The sequence below is a fragment of the Oncorhynchus mykiss genome, chromosome 2, assembly GCF_013265735.2.
Source record: "Oncorhynchus mykiss isolate Arlee chromosome 2, USDA_OmykA_1.1, whole genome shotgun sequence".
Taxonomy (NCBI): Eukaryota; Metazoa; Chordata; class Actinopteri; order Salmoniformes; family Salmonidae; genus Oncorhynchus; species Oncorhynchus mykiss.
In genome coordinates this window covers 78,499,769-78,523,194 of record NC_048566.1, presented here as the reverse complement: position 1 = coordinate 78,523,194, position 23,426 = coordinate 78,499,769, and the positions used below count along the sequence as shown (strand labels likewise).

The 23,426-nt window shown below is 43.4% G+C and overlaps 1 protein-coding gene across 9 annotated transcripts in view; it reads right to left on the bottom strand.

Moving 5' to 3' along the window:
• Positions 1–4,123: 4,123 nt before the first annotated feature.
• LOC110496993 (ras association domain-containing protein 7) overlaps positions 4,124–23,426 on the bottom strand; it is a 51,373-nt gene continuing 32,070 nt past the window's right edge. For 3 of the 9 annotated variants that reach the window (XM_036956271.1, XM_036956251.1, XM_036956256.1), the window contains 5 exons: positions 17,222–17,423; positions 15,647–16,635; positions 6,155–6,329; positions 5,957–6,064; positions 4,124–4,449 (listed from right to left, as the gene is read on the bottom strand). In XM_036956271.1, the coding sequence (XP_036812166.1) occupies positions 4,418–4,449; positions 5,957–6,064; positions 6,155–6,329; positions 15,647–16,635; positions 17,222–17,324 (1,407 nt within the window). In that variant the 5' untranslated portion in view covers positions 17,325–17,423 and the 3' untranslated portion in view covers positions 4,124–4,417. Of the gene's footprint in view, positions 4,450–5,956; positions 6,065–6,154; positions 6,330–15,646; positions 16,636–17,221; positions 17,424–18,052; positions 18,115–23,426 lie in introns of all 9 variants that reach the window. The other 6 variants (XM_036956288.1, XM_036956269.1, XM_036956278.1 and 3 more) reach the window with 3 other exon arrangements.

Sequence of the window (23,426 nt, the reverse complement as noted above, 5' to 3'; positions counted from 1 at the left end):
ACTGTCCCCCTCTCTGCTTCCTTTCCCTCACTTCTCTCTCTCCCCTCCCTCTCTCTGTCTCCCTGTCTCTCTCCAGACTATGGGAACTGCAGGGATTCTGGGGCTTATCTATCTCCAGCCAAGCCAGACGTGGCCTGATCTTGTCACCATAATCCAATTCCACATAATTAATCTTAATATCAGAACTGTCTAGTCTTTTCAAGTAGCTCTGACAAACAAATGTACCTCAGCTACTCCCTCAACCCATAGAGGTGAGAGTTAAAACAGGAATGTAGAGAAATGCCAACTTAGGCAAAGTCATTAGACAACTATTGAAGGGTGGGAAAAGTAGATAAATACAGAGGTGCAGATACAGTATGTAAAGGGAAGAGGAATCTCTTTATGTGGCAGCAAGGACAAATATTTACAGAGCTGTGGAGCAGCTAAGCAGAGTTTGTTTCAGCATTGTGGTGGTTCATGGGACTCACTCCGTCAGACAGCCATCATGTTTATTCTCACAGATATACACAGAGAGAGGGAGAAGGGTGGGACTGTGTCATCTGACGTGGGTTCAGAGAGGAGGACTGTGTAACGTGAATAGAGTCCAGAGTCGGGGTCAGCTCACTGTTTATGATATCACTTACTGTAGTAGTGATATCACTAACAAGCTCCATTACAGAAAGGCAAACTGAATAGACATTTGACTTTTCATCACTATCTACTTAGCTAAATACACTATCAGGGCGGTCGGTAGCCTAACGGTTAAGAGTGTTGGGCCAGTACCCGAAAGGTCGCTGGTTTGAATCTCTAGGTGAAAAATCTGTTGATGTGTCCTTGAGCAAGGCACTTAACCATAGTTGCTCCTGTTAAGTCGCTCTGGATAAGAGTGTCTGCTAATTGAATTTTAAAAATGATTGTACGGTCCTAGTCCTGCACTCTGTCATGTTTGCATTTTATTTTCCATGTTCAAATACCACGGCAAGTCACTGTGGTTTGAGGTAAGAGCAGGGGCCTGGACTAGAGCATGGGAAGTGTTGAGTATATGGCATGAAGAAGCACTTGAGTAGAGAATTAGTGTGCGTTGAATGTGCATGTTCAGCTATCGTGTGAGTGGACACATCAGCATAGCATAGTAGACTTCATAGCAGCTGGTGCTAGGTCACATGTACTGTATGTGTTCTCTACTTCTCTCCCCACCAAGGGAGACATTTTGGTAACAGATTGTATGAGCAACATTATGTGTACAATGTATTGAATGTGCTTTCTGTCACTCACAGTGTATTGGAAGTGTTGCCATAACCATTAAAAACAGCTCTATATAGCAGCCTTTATAAAATGTATGAATATCTATCATAAATGTGAAATTCATTAAACTAGCAATGGTCATCGAAATTGTTAAAAGGTTTTAAAAACAATTCTAATAAATGCAAGTTGGACAATGGATGAAGATACTCCAACCTTTTGGACATTTTTATAATTTATCAGATATTGAGTGATTTATAGCACATAACATTTTTCTACTGTATTATTGATTGTATGTTTGTTTATTCCACTCTGTGTTGTCGTATGTGTCGAACTGCTTTGCTTTATCTTGGCCAGGTCGCAGTTGCAAATGAGAACTTGTTCTCAACTAGCCTACCTGGTTAAATAAAGGTGAAATAAAAAAATAATAAAACTGGCACGGACAAATAATGAATGGAGTTCTTGGATTTTGGTGGGAATACAGGTATTCAATTCAATGCCATATATCACTTTTTTTATGCACTCATCTACACTCGGTGGCCAGTTTATTAGGTACACCGATCTATACTGAACAAAAATATAAATGCAACAATTTCAAATATTTTACTGAGTTACAGTTCATGAGGAAATCAGTCAATTGAAATAAATAAATTAGGTGCTAATCTATGGATTTCATATGATTGGGAAAACAGATATACATCTGCTGGTCACTGACACCTTAAAAAAATTGGCCTCACAATGGGTCTCAGGATTTCGTCAAGGTATTTCTGTGCATTCAAATTGCCATCGATAAAATGCAATTGTGTTTGTTGTCCGTATCATATGCCTGCCCATACCATAACCACACCACCACGGGGCACTCTGTTCACAACGTTGGCATCAGCAAACAACTCGCCCACATGACGCCATACACGTGGTCTGCAGTTGTGAGGCCGGTTGGAAGTACTGTCAAATTCTCTAAAACCACGTTTCAGGCGGCTTATGGTAGAGAAATTAACATTAAATCCTCTGCCAATTGCACGCTCCCTCAAAACTTGAGACATCTGTGGCATTATGTTGTGTGACAAAACTGCACATTTTAAAGTGGCTTATTATTGTCCCCAGGACAAGGGGCACATATGTAATGATCATGCTGTTTAATCAGCTTCTTGATATGCCACACCTGTCAGGTGGATGGATTATCTTGGCAATGGAGAAATTAATACAACATGTGTATTTGCATATATGAACATTAACATAACAGGGTGGAACAGGGCTGCAACCACCTGCTCTATCTATCCTACCAGCACTCACCTGCTCCATCTAACCTACCAACACTCACCTGCGCTGTCTAACCTACCAACACTCACCTGCTCCATCTAACCTACCAACACTCACCTGCTCCATCTAACCTACCAACACTCACCTGCTCCATCTAACCTACCAACACTCACCTGCTCCATCTAACCTACCAACACTCACCTGCTCCATCTAACCTACCAACACTCACCTGCGCCGTCTAAACTGCCTCATTAATTACTGTTGTTGTCATGTTCTCTTTCATAATTCAACAAGTGTGTCTGTTAGAGACAATTTCGACATATTTGTATACAGAACATACAGAGCTCCATGTACGTGTGTTAAAATATATTAAATATGAATGTATATGATGAAATATTAGGTATTAACCTTTATGATTTATACATTTACCTGATTGTGATATTTGTCATTAGCGAAATTTAGTTTGTCTCCCCCTCTTGTCCACTCATTGTACTGTGGTAAGTGTGTTAGTGATTTAATAAAGGCAGGAAGTTGGGATTTTGGTGGGGAGTGTCCTAGCTAGACGCGGGAGCAGTATAGTCTTTTGGCCATACATGCATATGCATGCATACAAACAGGCCATATTATGTATTTTTCATGTCAAGTAATCTAGACTTTAAATTGATAGGATAATCATTGTTTGATGTTAGATTTAAGAAGAATAAACATTTTTGTTGCACCATATCCCTGGACCTCATTGAATGATTTTGCTGATTGGGAACTTCGAATGTGGACTGACTGTATGCTTCCGAAACAACCCCGCTTCAGGCCAGGGCAGTGTCTATGTTCAATTGGTAAGGAAGCCACTAGTGTCAATAGCAGGATACCCTAGGATTAAAAATCAACATGCTTGGTTCTAGATTACATCTATCTATACATACAGTGCTTTACATTGTTTGCGAGATCAAACATAATATCACTATAATCCGAATATTCATTTTCGGAAGTTGTTTTCATTTTAGCGCATCTAATTTGTAAAAATGTCAACTGTTTTAAATTATTACTTTGTTTATTTTTTGTGGAATTAAAAACCCATCAAAATACATTTTCCTTCCTTGTCTTTCTTGTGATGTAAGTGTTGCGAGGGTTCATTAAATCCCCAACGAAGCTTTAGAGTTCTTATAGATTCAACGGAAATACAATATATTCCATTGAGCCCATTTCAGCCATTGGTGTGTTTGACAGGTCATTACAAACATTTCCGCGCTTGTAACGTTAACGGGGGAAAACGAGAGGCAAAAGTATGAAAGAGCCGCAGCAGTCAAATGAAAGTAATCAATCCAGCGAGATTTAAGTGACAGGTAGATTTTGCACCCCTCAATCACAGGAAATCGATGGCTGAAAGAGATCCTCAAGTGGGCGGGGCATGCGCGTTCTACATCATTAAACAGTGCCTCATAGAAAGGGTGACTGGAGTTTTGAGTCAGCGTTATGCACTAGCATGTGAAATATTCAGAGTTGGACATTCCCAACAGTGGCCCATCCTTGCCATATCTTATTGCATCACTTAACCAGGCCTGTAGATGCAAGTATATATTATGCAACTATGATGTGGTCTTGGGGAGGATTTAACGGTTTCATTCAATCAAAACAGGAAGTTTAGCTAACACACAGTGCACAATATTTTATTATATTTAAATACACAAACAAAGTAATAATTCTCCAGGTAAAGGTTTTCCTAAATCATTTTACATTTCATACATAGGTACTTTGCAGTGTACAGTAGCAAAATGCTATAAATATATTTATGTGCTAGTATATACACAGTATGTATATAGTATATGTGGTAATAATAATAACAGACTGTAGGTATAAAGACAGACAGGGGTTAAATAGAATATGTGTTGGTGACATTAAGTAAACAGTGAACAACTCCTTGGCCTAGCCGTTCCTGGTTTTATCTCCATGACGACTCTCTGGATGTCACGACTGCAAGACACACAAAAATAAGTTGGGATGATGTCTCCTTTCATTTGGTTTCGAAAACACTTTTCTTGAAAACAATTTTCTTGTTAAGGTGGAGGGAGAGCTTGGTAGATAATTGTAAATCATTCCCTGGGAGTGGGCAGAAGTTGGCCCTAACCACTGATTCAGGGTCAGTTCTTATTTAACCGCCTAATGGATTGGATTAGGGGCATCTGATCAAGGATCTGTGGTGAGGCAACTTCTACCTCAAGCATGCTACCTCTATTTCCCCACTAAAGCCAGAGAAACTGCCAAAATACCCCAGCAACCAGGAGGGAGCACACACACACACACACACACACACACACACACACACACACAAATAAACCCAACATCACACATACTAGGCCATGGCCATGTTTCAATACTTCTGAAATGCATTGTTCCATTCTCTGTCCTTAGAAGAAATTACTAATATGAAATATCAGAACTAATGTGAAGGATGCATGTTTTAAGTATTCAAACAGGGCCCATGACCTCACACAGAAGAGAGAAGGGACTGTGCAATACATCTTACAGCACTAAGGTCAGGCTCTCTCTTTCTCTTTGGAAGTCAAAGGTCACCAACATACAAGGCAATAATCCCCCAAACAGAGACAGAAAAAGGCTCTCTGGTACAACCAAACACAATTGTATTTTACACTACAGTCAGAATGGTCAGTCATTGAGACACATTTATCAATTGTAAGTAGCACAAATTTGATTTTTTTTCCAATAAAACGTCTGCATTTAAATGAGGCCCACTCTTTTATACAGAAATAGAGTGGTTACAGTGTAATAGTGTGTTTCTGTTGTGTGTAGAGAACAGGCCTGTTGTTCTGCGGGTGGACAGACACCCTGCGTCACTGGACTGACTGGGGGGGAGAGAGGGGAGGGGGGACATACTGGGGGGGGGGGGAAATCAGCAATAACTCACAGCTGCACCACCCGCCTGAGTGTTACAGTCCAGCTGGAGTAGAGGGAGCAGTAGGAGGCAGAGCTACTGTTAGTCCACAACACAGAGAAACAGAGAAAGACTGGCAGAAACAGAGAGAGAGACTGACATAAACAGAGAAAGAGAATGACAGAAACAGAGAGACTGACAGAAAGAGAAAGAGTGGGGTCGAGAGAGAATCAGAAAGTAAGGGAAAAGGGGAGCGGGTGGAAAGAAACAGAGAGAGAGAAGAGAGAGGAGATGTGCATAGGAGAGTTGAAAATAATGATTGTAGATGGACCAATATAACAGATAACCAGAATGATCAGATAACCAAATAGCATTAGAGGCATAAGGGGCAGTCAGAGGACAGCAAAAGGTTAAGGGAAACCTGGGGGGGCTGGTAGGGGGATGGGGGATCCATGCTTGGACCTCCACCCTTAGTACCAGAACAGATGGGTGTGGTCGCCAGGCATGGCCCAAAAAGTCAAGCTAAGGCATGGGAAGGCCGGAGTGGGACAGGGCGGGGTAGCGGCAGATAGTGTCACACATACACACCCTCTGGGTGGAGGCTGGACACCAGCGGGTTCTGCAGGTTGCGGGGGTGTCCCAGGAACTGCTTGGCTGTGGGCCGGGGTGGCGACTCTGAGGGGAGCAGGCCCAGGCCTGGTGGAGAGAGACGGAGGTTAAGGAGGAGCAATCTTCTGTGCGAGATTGCGAGAGCGAGAGAGCGAGAGAGAGAGTGCGTGTCTGTACCTCCGTTTCTGTATCTTTCCTGTAGCATATGAGCCAGTTCTAGCTGGTCCAGCTGGTCGCTGAGGTCTGTGCGTGAATGTGTGTGTGTCGGCAGGACTCCCGCCTGCTGGATGAACTGCTGCAAGTTACACTGCCTCAACTCCTTGTTCAGCTCCTCCAACTCCTCCTGCTTCTCCTGGGGAGGAACACAGAGGGGGGGGGGGGGGGGGGACGACAGTCACACCCAATCCCAGATAGACTCCTAACCCCTACACCGACGCAGTTGATGATTCTATAGGCATAGGTGTTGGATAGGTCTAAAGTTAGGTTTGGGCTTCAATTAACAGATCTCTTCTCATTCTCTTCGTGTATCTCATTCTATTAATATTATACACCATTAGATATGTGTTTGACACTGAAATGTACATCGGACAGGTTCAATAATATTTGGATTTAGATACATCTAATTAAAGAAATGGAGAGATGTTTCTATTGCATGAATCACCTCCGTTGTTTTCTAGGACTACCTCCCAAATATGCAAGCTGGAATATAAAACAACCACAGATATTCAGCCAACTGGAAGACATGAAATGTAATTTGCAAGGTTACTTAGGTTACATAATCATTAGAACAAACACAGACTGGCTGATGTTGGGCTTTCAAAGGCTGTAATTCATATTCCCACCACTAGAGTACAGCAACATCCACTGCATGCATCTCAGAGGTCAGACGCTCATCATCATTAATGAACAGCCAGCCAGCCACCTGCTGTCTACATCTAGAAAGCCACTGCTAGCTGCAAAAGTCTAACAATCCTGACCATACAATTCATAAGCTTGTAACGATCAGTAAAGTATGTTTTGACTATAGACACCCATCAGTTTGAATTTCTGACTTAGAATAAGTGGACAACTACAAATACCTAGGTGTCTGGTTAGACTGTAAACTCTCCATCCAGACTCGCATTAAACATCTCCAATCCAAAATTAAATCTAGAATCAGCTTCCTATTTCGCAACAAAGCCTCCTTCACTCATGCTGCCAAACATACCCTTGTAAAACTGACTATCCTCGACTTCGGCGATGTCATTTACAAAATACCCTCAGTGCCATCCGTTTTGTCACCAAAGCCACATATACTACCCACCACTGCAACCTGTATGCTCTCGTTGGCTGGCCCTCGCTTCGTATTCGTCGCCAAACCCACTGGCTCCAGGGCATCTATAAGTCTTTGCTAGGTAAAGCCCCTGCCTTATCTCAGCTCACTGGTCACCATAGCAACACCCACCCGTAGCACGTGCTCCAGCAGGTATATTTCACTGGTCACCCCCAAAGCCAATTCCTCCTTTGACCGCCTTTCCTTCCAGTTCTCTGCTGGCAATGACTGGAGCGAACTGCAAAAATCACTGAAGCTGGAGACCGATATCTCCCACACTAACTTCAAGCACCAGCTGTCAGAGCAGCTCACAGATCACTGCACCTGTACATGGCCCATCTGTAAACAGCCCATCCAACTACCTCATCCCCATACTGTTACAGTGGTGCAAAAAAGTATTTAGTCAGCCACCAATTGTGCAAGTTCTCCCACTTAAAAAGATGCGAGAGGCCTGTAATTTTCATCATAGGTACACTTCAACTATGACAGACAAAATGCGGAAATAAAATCCAGAAAATCACATTGTAGGATTTTTTTATGAATTTATTTGCAAATTATAGTGGAAAATAAGTATTTGGTCACCTACAAACAAGCTAGATTTCTGGCTCTCACAGACCTGTAACGTCTTCTTTAAGAGGCTCCTCTGTCCTCCACTCGTTACCTGTATTAATGGCACCTGTTTGAACTTGTTATCAGTATAAAATACACCTGTCCACAACCTCAAACAGTCACACTCCAAACTCCACTATGGCCAAGACCAAAGAGCTGTCAAAGGACACCAGAAACAAAATTGTAGACCTGCACCAGGCCAGGCTGGGAAGACAGAATCTGCAATAGGTAAGCAGCTTGGTTTGAAGAAATCAACTGTGGGAGCAATTATTAGGAAATGGAAGACATGCAAGATCACTGATAATCTCCCTCGATCTGGGGCTCCACGCAAGATCTCACCCCGTGGGGTCAAAATGATCACAAGAACGGTGAGCAAAAATCCCAGAACCACACGGGGGGACCTAGTGAATGACCTGCAGAGAGCTGGGACCAAAGTAACAAAGCCTACCATCAGTAACACACTACACTGCCAGGGACTCAAATCCTGCAGTGCCAGACGTGTCCCCCTGCTTAAGCCAGTACATGTCCAGGCCCATCTGAAGTTTGCTAGAGAGCATTTGGATGATCCAGAAGAAGATTGGGAGAATGTCATATGGTTAGATGAAACCAAAATATAACTTTTTTGGTAAAAACTCAACTCGTCGTGTTTGGAGGACAAAGCATGCTGAGGTGCATCCAAAGAACACCATACCTACTGTGAAGCATGGGGGTGGAAACATCATGCTTTGTGGCTGTTTTTCTGCAAAGGGACCAGGACGACTGATCTGTGTAAAGGAAAGAATGAATGGGGCCATGTATCATGAGATTTTGAGTGCCCTTCCATCAGCAAGGGCATTGAAGATGAAACGTGGCTGGGTCTTTCAGCATGACAATGATCCCAAACACACCGCCCGGGCAACGAAGGAGTGGCTTCGTAAGAAGCATTTCAAGGTCCTGGAGTGGCCTAGCCAGTCTCCAGATCTCAACCCCATAGAAAATCTTTGGAGGGAGTTGAAAGTCCGTGTTGCCCAGCAACAGCCCCAAAACATCACTGCTCTAGAGGAGATCTGCATGGAGGAATGGGCCAAAATTCCAGCAACAGTGTGTGAAAACCTTGTGAAGACTTACAGAAAACGTTTGACCTCTGTCATTGCCAACAAAGGGTATATAACAAAGTATTGAGATAAACTTTTGTTATTGACCAAATACTTATTTTCCACTATAATTAGCAAATAAATTCATTAAAAATCCTACAATGTGATTTTCTGGATTTTTTTTCTCATTTTGTCTGTCATAGTTGAAGTGTACCTATGATGAAAATTAGAGGCCTCTCTCATCTTTTTAAGTGGGAGAACTTGCACAATTGGTGGCTGACTAAATACTTTTTTGCCCCACTGTATTTATTTTGCTCCTTTGCACCCCAGTACCTCTACTTGCACAATCATCTTCTGCACATCTATCACTCCAGTGTTTAATTGCTATAGTGTAATTATTTTGCCACTATGGCCTATTTATTGCCTTACCTCCCTTATCCTACGTCATTTGCACACACTGTATATAGACTTGTTCTATTGTATTATTGACTGTATGTTTGTTTATTACATGTGTAACTCTGTTGTATGTTTGTGTTGCACTGCTTTGCTTTATCTTGGCCATGTCGCAGTTGTAAATGAGAACTTGTTCTCAACTAGCCTACCTGGTTAAATAAAGGTTAAATAAAATTGAACTAGGTGGAAGAGAAGACGACACTGGTCTTTCTAACGTCAACCTTTCCTCCATCAATTAAACATTGACACACACATGCAAACTAATCAATTAACCCAATCGACTTTCCACTTGTGCCTAGTCAACAATGTCAGAACAGTCAAGAGAGAGACAGACAAAGCAGACAAAGAGGGGGGGGGGGTTCCTCTGGAAGCAACGTCAGCACAAGAACTGATTGTCAGGAGCTTCATGAAATGAGTTTCCATGGCCGAGCAGCCGCACACATGCCTAAGATCACTATGCACAATGCCAAGCTGGAGTGGTGTAAAGCTCACCACCATTGGGCTCTGCATAAGTGTAAACTTGTTCTCTAGAGTGAGGAATCCCGCTTCACCATCTGTCAGTTTGACGGACAAATCTGGGATTGGTGGGTGCCAGGAGAAAGCTACTTGCCTGAATACATAGTGCCAACTGTACAGTTCGGTGGAGGAGGAATAATGGTCTGGGGCTGTATTCCAGTGAAGGGAAATCTCAACGCTACAGCACACAAATGACATTCTAGAGACGATTCTGTGCTTCCAACTTTGTAGCAACCGTTTCAGGAAGGCCCTTTCCTGTTTCATCATGACAATGCTCCCGTGCACAAAGCGAGGTCCATACAAAAATGGTTTGAGATCGATGCGGAAGAACTTGACTAGCCTGCACAGAGATCTGACCTCAATCCCATCAAACACAACGGGGATGAATCAGAATGCCGACTGCGAGCCAGGCCTAACCGCCCAACATCAGAGCGCAACCTCACTAATGCCCTTTTGACTGAATGGAAGCATGTCGCAGTAGCAATGTTCCAACATCTAGTGGAAAGTCTTCCAAGAAGAGTGGAGGCTGTTATAGCAGCAAAGGGTGGACCAACTCTATATTAATGCCCATGATTTTGGAATGAGATGTTCGACGAGCAGGTGTCCACATACTTCTGGTCATGTACTGTATGGTCCTGTACCAGAGATGTACCAGCAACAGTCCTGATATAGTCCTGTACCAGAGGTGGACCAGCAAGCTATGCTGAGAGATTAGTGCTTTTTGAGGTCGGTTTGGTTTCTGTTCAATAATCTTTTAAGACATTAAATGCACTGTGGGTTGAATGTTGCTACACAGAACAAAACAAGTCCCATGATGGTAGTGACTGCCCATGACTTCTTATCACTTATCAACCATCATTTATTCACATTACTTGAAAAAAATATTTCAGTTGTTGTGTATATTACATTTGTTTTAGGCCTATTTCACAGTTTATTACCACAATTTCTGCGCTAAACTATGTAGAATATTGGCCTGTTGGAAACTATAACTCCCTACTACATCGCACAATTCAGGCTGATATGATTTATCTCTAAAGAAATTGTGCACTGCCTCACAGAAAGAAAAAAAACTAAATGGATTTCAAATAACATGATCAAAGGTCAATCAATTAGTAAAAACAAATAAAGAATAACTGAAATTTAGGTTTATCGCTTTTTTAAATTTAGGTTTAGCACTGCCAGCAAGCTATGGTCCTGTACCAGAGGAGGACTAGCAAGCTATGGTCCTGTACCAGGCAGCAAGCTATAGTCCTTCCTCCTTGGAGGAAAATGTATATATTTATTACATTTTTATTGAACCTTTATTTAACTAGGCTAGTGAGTTAAAACCTCTTGGGGCTAGAGGGCAGAATTTTCACTTTTGGATAAATAGTGTGCCCAATTTCAACTTCCTGCTACTCATGCCAAGAATATAATATATGCATATTATTCATAGATTAGGATAGAAAACACTCTTAAGTTTCTAAAACTGTTTGAATCATGTCTGTGAGTATAACAGAACTTATGTAGCAGGCAAAACCCCAAGGACTAACTGTTCAGAATTATTTTTATTTTTTTGCCTCTCTCTGTTCCCTGAGATGTTATTGCCAAGGGATATTTGTTTTCAGTTCCTACCGCTTCCACTGGATGTCACCAGTCTTTGGAATTTGGTTGAGGTTATTCCTTTGTGCAATGAAGAAGTAGGCCAACTAGGAACTGGGTACACTTTTGTGAGTTGCGCAAGACGTGAAAAGTGGTGCTGGTTTGTTTTCATTCCTGTATTGAACACAGATAGCCCCGTCTACAATTTGATTGATTATTAACGTTTAAAAATACCTAAAGTTGTATTATAAAAGTGGTTTGAAAAATTTTGGCAAAGTTTATAGGCAACTTTTGAAATATTTTGTAGTGACGTTGCGTTTTTTGTAAGCTGTTTTTTTCTGGATCAAAAGCGCTTTATAAATGGACATTTTGGATATATATGGACAGAATTAATCGAACAAAAAGGACCAATTGTGATGTTTATGGGACATATTGGAGTGCCAACAAAAGAAGCTCGTCAAAGGTAATGCGTGTTTTATATTTTATTTCAGCGTTTTGTGTAGCGCCTGCAGGGTTGAAATATGCTAACCCCTTTGTATACTGCTGGTGCAGATGGTGCAGGCTATCAGATAAAAGCTTCTTATGCTTTCGCCGAAAAGCATTTTAAAAATCTGACATGTTGGCTGGATTCACAACGAGTGTATCTTTAATTGAGTATCTTACAAGTGTGATTTAATGAAAGTTTGAATTTTATAGTATTTTATTTGAATCTGGCGCTCTGCATTTTCCCTGGCAATTGGCCAGTTGAGACATTTGCGTCCCGCCTATCCCTATTAAGAACAAATTATTTTTTACAATGATGGCCTACGAAAAGTCCTCCTGCGGAGACGGGGGCTGGGATTAAATAATATATATATATACACACACACAGGGTAGCAGCACAAAACATGGTGCAAACATTATTGGGCACAGACAACAGCACAAAATGCAAGGTGGAGACAACAACACATCATGTGAAGCAGCCACAACTGTCAGTAAGTGTCCATGAGTGAGTCTTTGAATGGAGATGGAGATAAAACTGTCCAGTTTGAGTGTTTGCAGCTAGCTCGAACTGAAAAGAGGAGTGACTCAGGGATGTGTGTGCTTTGCGGACCTTTAACATTCTCCGTGTTGGAGAATGGAGCGGATGGATAGGGCTGCCGTGCTTCAAGCTCTTAGAAAACTTTGCAGTATTTTTTTTTTTTTATGTGTTAGGAGATGTTAGGAGATAGTGGTTGTACCCCCTGTGACTATTAACGTCTTGCTTCAGGACAAGCTAAACACCTTCTTTGCCCGCTTTGAGCACAACACAGTGCTACCGACTCCGTCCACTACCAAGGACTGTGGGTTCTCCTTCTCCGTGGCCAACGTGAGTAAGACATTTAAGCATGTTAACCCTCGCAAGGCTGCCGGCCCAGACGGCATCCCTAGCCGCGTCCCCAGAGAATGCGCAGACCAGCTGGCTGGAGTGTTTACAGACATATTCAATCTCTCCCTATCCCAGTCTGTTACCACACATGCTTCAAGATGTCCACCATTGTTCCTGTACCCAAGATAGCAAAGGTAACTGAACTGACTATCGCCCCGCAGCACTCACTTCTGTCATCATGAAGTGCTTTGAGAGACTAGTCAAGGATCATATAACCTCTACCTTACCTGACACCCTGCCCCAATAGATCCACAGACGATGCAATCGCCATTGCACTGTACACTGCCCTATCCCATCTGGACAAGAGGAATACCTATGTAAGAATGCTTTTCATTGACTATAGCTCAGCATTCAACACCATAGTACCCTTCAAGCTCATCATTAAGCTCGAGGCCCTGGGTCTGAACCCCGCCCTGTGCAATTGGGTCCTGAAATTCCTGACGGGCCGCCCCCAGGTGGTGAAGATAGGAAACAACACCTCCACTTCACTGATCCTCAGCCCCACAAGGATGCATGCTCAGCCCACTCCTGTACTCCCTGTTCACCCATGACTGAATGCAACCAACTCAATCATCAAGTTTGCCTGATTAACAACAATGATGAGACAGCCTACAGGGAGGAGGTGAGGGCCCTGGGGGTGTGGTGCCAGGAAAGTAACCTGTCACCCAACGTCAACAAAACAAAAGGAGCCGATCGTGGACTTCAGGAAACAGCAGAGGGAACACCCCCCTATCCACATCGACGGAAAAGCAGCAGAGAAGGTGGAAAGCTTTAAGTTCCTCTGCGTACACATCACTGACAAACTGAAATGGTACACCCACACACAGTGTGGTGAAGAAGGCGCAACAGCGCCTCTTCAACCTCAGGAGGCTGAAGAAATTTGGTTTGGCACCTACAACCCTCACAAACGTTTATAGATGCACAATTGAGAGCATCCTGTCGGGCTGTATCACCGTGTGGTACAACTGCACCGCCCGCAACTGCAGGGCTCTCCAGAGGGTGGTGCGGTCTGCCCAACGCATCACCTGGGGAAAACTACCTGCCCTCCAGGACACCTACAGCACCCAATGTCACAGGAAGGTCAAAAATATCTTCAACAACAACAACCACCCAATCCACTGTCTGTTCACCCCGCTATCATCCAGAAGGCGAGGTCAGTACAGGTGCATCAAAGCTGAGACTGAAAAACAGCTTCTATCTCAAGGCCATCAGACTGTTAAAAAGCCATCACTAGCACATTAGAGGCTGCTGCCCTATATACATAGACTTGAAATCACTGGCCACTTGAAATAATGGAACACTAGTCACTTTAATAATGTTTACATATTTTGCATTACTCATCTCGTATTTATATACTGTATTCTATCCTATTCTACTGTATTTTAGTCTATGCCGCTCTGACATTGCTCATCCAAATATTTATAGATTCTTAATTCCATTCCTCTACTTTAGATTGTGTGTATTGTTAGATATTACTTGTTAGATATTACTGCACTGTTGGAGATAGAAACACATTTTGCTAAACCTGCAAAAACATCAGCTAAACACGTACGTGAAAAATAACATTTGATTTTGACAGAATGTGACTGGCAGAACGGGTGTTGTATGTGGAGGATGAGGGCTGCAGTAGGTATCTCAGATAGGGGGGAGTGAGGCCTAACAGGGTTTTATAAATAAGGTCAACTTGTGACTGATGAAATAAGGGTCAGTCATGACTATATAGACCACAGACTTAATCACAAAGTCCCACTCAGCTGACAAACTGATACCAAATGAGATTTTCATGGTCTTATAATCCATTTTCATAGCATGCCAATAGCACAGTCATTACTTATGGATCACAATTAGATGGGTTGCAATGGTCTAAGAGTGCCAATGGCCCCGTCTTAATGTGGGATGTAGCAAATGCACTCAACCCATATGAAATACATTAGAATATCATTAGCTACATACAACAACATCATCATCACTGTCTCCAACTAGCAGCAAACACTGACAGACCTGCTTGTGGCAAAGTCAAGCCAAGAAAATGCACTTGTGCAATGGATTAATGACCTTTATTCAGTTTTTTATTTATTTTTCTCCATTTCAGATACAAGAATATAAGGAAGTACAAGTACTGTCAATGTGATACAAATGAGAGTACAGATATGGGGGAGTGTATCTAATCAGTCCAGATGAGAACTAAGCTGTCACAGCCAATCATACCAGTCAAGCCAGTTCAGCCAGACACCCCAAAGGGGTCCCATTACAATTCATAGCAAACATTCATACATTTAGGTACACGTTTGATTTAAGTACAAAACATTGTGTAAATGGTAAGCATTTTTCTCCCCAATAAATATAGGTTTTCCCATCACCATTGGAGACCGAAACCATATTTATTTGTTTGTTGAGTGTCCTTGCACTAATGAATGTATGTGTGTGCGTTTGCTGCAGTGTGCTGACAAGAGGGGGTGAGAGATGGTAGCTACAGCAGTGGTTCGCAAAATGTTTTGATAAAGTGTTTCAAATGTTCCTATGATAACACGATTTGCCTTGATCAAGGATCCTTGGCTCACTTGGTTTCCCAGGTCTCAATCAGTTTGTCCCACAGCACTGACCCACCATTTGGGAACCACTGAACTACAACCTTCTCGTGGATACTGAATAGGAGTGTGGGTGAAGGAGACTGCGAGCTAAACCCCTCTCTCCAGGGCCCTACCCTCTCTCCTTACCTGCAGCAGTGACTCAGCCTTCCCCAGAGCACTGTCCGTCTCCGATAACTCCCCCTCCAGCTCCTCGCTGTGCCTCCCCTGGCTCTGTAGCTCCGCCCTCATCGCCCCTAGCGACTCCTCACCCCCCGCCTGATTGGCCCTCCCAGCATGGGCACCACCCCCAAGGTTCTCCCGTTTGATCGCCTGCTCCAGCTGGGCGGAGCGAGACGAGAAGTCGTGGAGTCGCCGGCCGCAGTCGTCCATCTTGGCATGGAGCTCCCCCAGCCTCCTCCTCATCCCCCTCTCCCTTTCCACCTCTGCCTGCAGCTCTTCCTCCCAGAATGTCTCGTGGGCCAGCTCGGCCTGGTTCCTCCTGGCTGCCTGCTCCAGAGCCTCCATCTCCTCCTGGAGGCGAGCCTCTGGGACAGGGGAAGGAGAGGAGGCCGGGGAGGCCCTGTTCCTGGACCGAGAGTCTCTCTCCATGGCCTCCAGCTGGGCCTCAAAGGCCCTCAGCTTCTCCTGCTGCTGAAGAATCTGCCGGAAAACCTCCTCTTTGGACGGGCCCACGAGAGGGGAGGGAGAGTGGGGGGAGGGAGAGGGGGAGTGGGAGTGTGGGGAGGGGGAGGTAGCATGGTGGGGAGGAATGGGGCTGGGTGAGAACCTCTCTTTGGGGGAGTCGCAGGGAGACTTCCTAATGAGCTGCTTGGCTTTGCTTTTGGGGGAGGTGGAGGGCCCCAGGTTAAAGGTGAGGGACTTCTTGGGCTGGGTGCGTTTGAGGGGCTCTGGTTCGGGGTGTTTGGGCATGGAAAGAGGGGCGACCCGGTCCTGGGTGGAGCCAGAGCCAGACCCTGGTCCATCGCTGCTGCTGGGGCCGGTGCGGCGCAGGAAGAACTGGACGTCGTTGCCGTGCTGGCCCAACTTGGCCAGGGACTCCAGGGGCCTTTCGTTGGCTAACAGCTGCCTCTCTGAATCTCTCAGTCTCTGGATCAGCACGTAGCGACCCGTCTGACCTGTGGCAGGAAGAGAGAGTCAGAAAATTGAAACAACATAAAATTAGCACAAATCATTAACAGCTCGTTGCACTCTCTCTGGCAATGGGCATATGGCTAATGTCTATACAAGACTCTAAACTCTAGTTCTTCAGTCCTTAACTCAACTCTCTCTTCTCTCAGCAATGACAAATATAAGTCTTATACAATGTATAAACATGTTCAAACATACTGAAATGAGGACAAGCTCTCCCTAATGACCTGGCAGTGGGGTTTAGTTTTTGGCACTGCAGTATGTGGCTTCAATACAGCCTGAGGGTGTGGTGACAGAAGCTTGCTCCATACCAAGTCGACCCCTAGCACCATTCCCCCTTAGCACTTCATTGAGGTCAGAAAGGAAGGATAGGTGGAATAAATAAATAACACAGTGGTCCCACCTTACCCTATCAGTGGGATTTTCACCATATTGCTTATGCCCATCCTATTCTTTTAAATATAAAGTGCCTATGGTGTAGTAGGGGCTAGTCAGGGTTGGTTTGGAAAGAGCCGTAGGGTTTAGAGGGAAAGAACTCGCTCCCCAGAAAGGAAGAGGGACTGAGATACTGACCAATGGCCTGAGCCAGTGCGATGACCACATCCTGGCAGGAAGTCTCCTCTGATAGGCCACAGACCACACGCACCACACCGTCCACCCACACCTTCAGTTCCATCTGAGACGCGATGCTAAGAAATGCAATGAGGACTTCAGTTCAGATCCGCTTGGCTCGGTTCGGCTCAGTTCAGCACTGCAGGGTACTACTGACTCCTCTCTGCAGGGAAGAGAAACATGGATAAGGAGGGTTAAAAAAAATGTAACATTTAAAACTCAAAACCAACCAATTAGTCACAGTACAGAAATTCATGTTACACAGAACTTGTCAAACGTCCAATGTTATCTAGCCAAAGGGGGTGAAAAAAGTAATCCCTCGAAACTAGCAGAATAATATTGTTGCTCAGTTTAACACACCCGACACACAGCTGTGTCACACACAAATGGCCCCTTTTTCGCTCTACCCTCTGTTGAGTATTGAAGCTATGGGTTTATTCATCTCTCCTACAGGCTCTATACGTAACAGAGCCTTATTGACGTCAGGCCCTACGTATGTGTGACTGAGGTTTAGATTTTTCATTACACTGCCCCTGGGGAGCTGAGCGGAACCGAGCGTTGCGTTCCTGAAGTTTCCTGTTGGTTAGTTGGAGCTCTGGTGGTACCTCACGGATCGGAGAGCATCAACTCAGATCTGTAACCCAATTAAATGCTCCGCTGCCCTCCTTCAAAGACATTATGACAGCTTAGTGCCGAGAAGAGCACAAGCAGAATGCACCATAGCCACTCGGTGTGTAGGTGAGAGAGAGTGTGTGTGGTTGTGTGTGTGTGATCTACTTAGATGCTTCTCACCAGTAGCTGACCTGGCAGACCTGGAACTTCAGAGACTGTCACTGGGAAGAGCAGCAGGTATCCTAACACAGGAGGAGATTTAGGCCTAAGTGGATTTCACAATGAGGAACAGGAACAGCACTAACCACTCCCCTGCTGTGTGAAGTTTTATGACTTTACTTCATCTGTATTCCACAAATAACAAGGCAATAACACACATTGCCTGACTCAAAGTCTATAGCCTTGGGTGGTAAAGTACACACACAGACCTAAAACTTTTATTAACGATAGTAGTAGTAGTAGTAGGCTATACAGTTTCTCATTTGGCATATGTAAGGCCATACACACTGATCTGGCAGTGTGACTCTTACTTAAGTTATGTCAACATGAGTAATAGGTCAAATGACCCACTTGCTCTGTAACTGGCCCACAGCACAGCTAGTGTTCGAGCTCAAACCCCTAGCCTAGCTCCTCCTCTCTCTGAGGTGTTTTTACTAAAATCCTCCATTATCTCCTCCTCGATGACTGTCGGCTGTGGTCGTCTATAGGGGAGCTGCCCAGCAGGAATGCAGGACTTCATCTGATGATCACAAGAATTCCATATTTCTTAACAAACCGTTATTATAACGGTTTATATACCGTCGCTAGCTCCCCTACCTGAGACCCAGCTACCCCCAACATTACTCATGTGTTATAAACAGGCCAAACACTGGGCGAGCTGGGAAGCAACAGAGCTTATCACAACACCACATTCAGAGGAGGAGTCACAGCTAGGGCTGTTACGGTGAGCGTATTACTGCCACACCGGCAGTCAAATGCCAAGTGAACGTTTCGTCACAGTAATTAGGCTTCTCCAAACTCTGATGCTGCTGGTGGTCACTAATAGCCTACCAAACTTACTAACTGCCTGGTACTCAACATGAGCTCATGTTGCACAACATTTCTATAGGCTATGCAAATGCGTGAGAAAACAGAGTGATGCCCTCTATTAAAAAGAAGAGGATCCCAACAGCTTTCTATAGGCTAGGCCTACTATATTTATTCACTTTTGATAATGGTGTTTTCCCGCTAATGGAACATTCCTGCATATAGCCTACTGCCGTGTGCGCATTGCTGCGCTTATAATGTGAATAAATAGCCTAATAGTTTATAAACATTTTAAGTTAAACGTTCTGATCTGTTGCATCCCACAACTCCCAGACTATGTTTAGAATATTTATTTCTCGCACAGAATAGGTCAACTTTTGTACTATGGGGGATAGTTGATTGGGTGGACAACGGTGGGTGGACCGGCCGCCATCTTTGTGGTAGTAATTAGAAGCTAACATTTTAATTTAAATGTCAGTGGTGTACCAGCTAAATTGCAGTTGTCTGAAGGGATAGGTCCATTCTATGAATTATATTTATGATTGAAATGACACCCACCCTGTATTCAAGAGCATGTTGTGTCTCAACCGATGGCGAGCACAACACAAAAACCTCAGATGATGTAAGGTAGGTCTAAGCTACAACATATGTGAATATAAAAAAATCTAAAACCATACATTTATATTTAGATAATTGACATTAAAAAGTTCAAAAATGTCATAGTTTTTATAAAAAACTTTTTTTAAAGAAATTAAAATAATTTGACAACCCTATTTGTACGCTTTAAAATGATATCAAACTCAACCGTTTATATTTTCCAGTGACGAAGACATGGGTGTCTTATGGTATGGTGAGGTATGTAAAATGGGTCAATTTTGAACACCTTTATCTCCTGAATGTTTTGGCAAAAAAAAGTCCCTATCTGACCACCTCTTCCATGGTCAAACGTATATGGAAAGTTTTGTTTAAATGAAAAGCGAAGAAGTCAAAAAGTGATTGAATTCAAATGGCTTTACCCAATTATGACTCATAATAATGACTCACATATATCTCACAACGGCTGAAGATATAACATGTCTCTAAAACACCGCGCGGAGAGAGCGGTCGCTAAAGCATTGCTGGAGCATGTGTCAATACTGATATTATCAACATAAAGGGAGCGCCTGCTCTTGGATCAGCATTCAAATCTTTACTTAACATTATTTCACAATACTGATGACGGAGGAGCTCCTAGAGAGATATTACCACCTACGGCTGCAAATATTGAGGCAGCTTATTCTAATGCTTACCCAATAAAAATGCACTAAATCACCGATTTGGCACATCATTGAGCACGTTAGGTTACACATCATTACATATATTGAGACAAATGACAGTACAAGTAGCAAAACAGAACTGATTGAACATTAAATCTATTTCACTATGATTGAAATGGGCCTATAGCCTACTATTTGTAATTTAATGCAGTCATCTCGGTTTTTATTTAAACCATATTTTTACACGTCGATTGTTTATAACAATTGCAGACATGGGCAACTTTATATTTGTACTCAACTTTGTTCTGAAGTTATTGGTGGTCACAGAGAGACGGATAAACCATGTGATTCTATGCTTAGCAGAGATCTGTGTATAAAGTAATGCGGGAGAGCAAAAAAGCATCTAACTACGCACTTAGCTGCTCTACAAGTGGTCTGAGGCAGACGTTAGATTACAAGCGCAATGTTAATAATGATGATTTTGGGAAACCGCCCATAGATTTCATTATGCTCCTACGAACATTCTAACGATGAACTTAGCCTTAAGATGCTTTTGGGAAACTGGACCCAGGCCGAGAGCAGTGGAATGCCACCTTGTGTGTGTGTGTGTGTGTGAGAGAGAGTGAGAAAGACACTGGAACAAACTCTCCTTTGTCTGTGAGAGGACTAAGACTATGACACATATACAGTAACCCAGTAAATGTAACATGGTATCCAACACCAACTCCCCCTGTCAGAGCCAGGGCTCTGTGCCCTTTGAGATACACCACTCATCACACTCAGGAAGGAAACCGTAACAAATACAGCATCTGAATTCTCCAAAATGGCTTCATTTCCGCATCACTGGCAATGATCCTGCAGAACTGGACGATAGATGAAAGCAAGTGTATCCAAAGATTAAATTGACTAGATCTAGTGTTTTCAGATGGTTGTAAAATAAGGTGAGGAGATGAGGTAAGGACAGAGGTATCTGTGCCCTGACCCCTTTCCAACATCTCTATCTTATCTAGCATGACAAGCTCTCCTACAGCACCTCACCTGGCCAGGTCTCATTGGCCAAACGAGCCCTGGTGTGTTGGGGGGTTGTGTGTGACAGGTTCTCACACTACCTATGACGCCATGTGACAGCTTAGGAGTTGTGTGTTCCATGAAGATATGTAATTTTCCCACAAAAACATACCTCTTAGTCAGTGAAATGTGATCAACCACAACAGGAAACAAACCAGCCTCACAGTTTCATGTGACTTACTGCCTGGCCATTGTCACTGTCAGTCTGTCTCAGGAACAACGGCAGTATGTATATGTGGCAGATATCCAGTGGTGTAAAGTACTTACATACACATCAATTAAAGTACTGCTTCAGTAGTTTTTTGGGGGGCATCTGTACTTTACTATTTATATTTTTGACAACTTTTACTTCACTACATTCCTAAAGAAAATAATGTGCTTTTTACTCAATACCTTTTCCCTGACAACAAAAGTACATCCCTGGTCACCCTTATTGTCTCCGATCTGGCAGACTCCCTAAACGCAAATACTTAATTTGTAAATTATAACTGAGTGTTGGTGTGTGGCCCTGGCTTTCTGTAAATTAAAACAATTAAAAATGGTGTAATTTGGTTCTTAATATAAGGAAGTTGAATAGTACAAATAATTTTCTTTTTTGATACTTAAGTATATTTTAGCAATTACATTTACTTTTGATACTTAAGTATACAGTATATCACAAAAGTGAATACACCCCTCACATTTTTGTAAATATTTGAGTATATCTTACATTGTAGCAAAGTGTAATTTCTTCAGTGTTGTCACATGAAAAGATATACTCAAATATTTACAAAAATGTGAGGGGTGAACTCACTTTTGTGATATACTGTATTTAAAACCAAATACTTTTACTCAAGTAGTATTTTACTGGGTGACTCACCTGTAATAGAAAATAACTCAAGTAAAATTATCTTTACTTTTACTCAAGTATGATGTTTGGGTACTTTTTACACCACTGCAGATATCTATGGTATAACCATAAAACCATGGCAACTACGCCTAGGCCCTACTTATATTTTAAGCCCCCAACAACAGCATGAAATAGCATACATATTTAATGGTGCACTTCTATTCTGGGATATGTCCAATGAGAATCCAGCTGACAGCTTCTCCAACCCCAAATGTCTTGAGGTCAACTTCACCACATCCTTACAGTGGAGTCTCCAGGAGTCTGGAGTCTGACATGCATCTCTGTGGTTGTGTGCAGGGTGTTTGAGTGTGTGAAGGGTGTGGAGGATCCGCACAGACCGCTCACATGCATTCAGAAACACACCCACCCACCACTACCCGGGTAACCAGAAGTTTTCAAAAACACACATATCCACCCAGGCCCTCCACACCCAAAAGTCTCGGAGTAGAGACAAAAAGCATCCGCCCCGACCCCATCCCCTCACCCGCTGCTCTGCTCATTATCTTCCAGTTCAGCCCAGATCCACCCAGCGAGACAGAACAGTGAACAGACATGTGCCCTTCCATTCTCTTCTCTTTTCATCATCACCCACCCAGCCACTCTCTCTCTGATCAATGAGAGGCCAAGAGAACCCTCCAGCATGGCTGCCTGCTGCACACACTCATCATTATACCAATGAAAGAGACACACTGACAGACAGCATTTGGGTCTAGTCTGGTGTTCTGAAGCCTAAGACGGACTATCACAGCTAGTCCTTAAGAGTGAATAGGAGAGAGTTCCCGCCCTGATAACCTCTTACCATGACAACCATCAGCACACATTCCTGTGGCTTCACGCACACTCCGTAGATCACCCTAAACACACGAAACATACCAGTCACTCACACACACAGATTGACACTAGTACACAAACACTGGTCCATGCTAACCAACTCCAAGTTTCACCTTACAGTAGAGGTGATGGTCATTCTTTGGTGGCCTGTGTCTAGTTGAATCTCAGCTGAGCTACTAGGGTCAGCTCTCAAGGGGACAGGAACACATCTCTACAGAGCAGAACATGTTCAACTAGACTAGGTACAGGTTTTTCTCAAGTGATCAGCATCAAAGCCCACGCAGACAAAGTGGGTAGCATCTCTCTGTCTGTGTGTGTGTGTGTGTAAGTGTGCTTGTGTCTGTATGAGCTACAGTGTCAGCCTGTGTATAGCACAGGGCCAAAACAAGCAGAGCATGACTATTTCTCCATATGTACTCCACAGCTGTTTATAGAGGAGAACACACACACACACACACACACAAAAACCTTCCCATCCAAACAT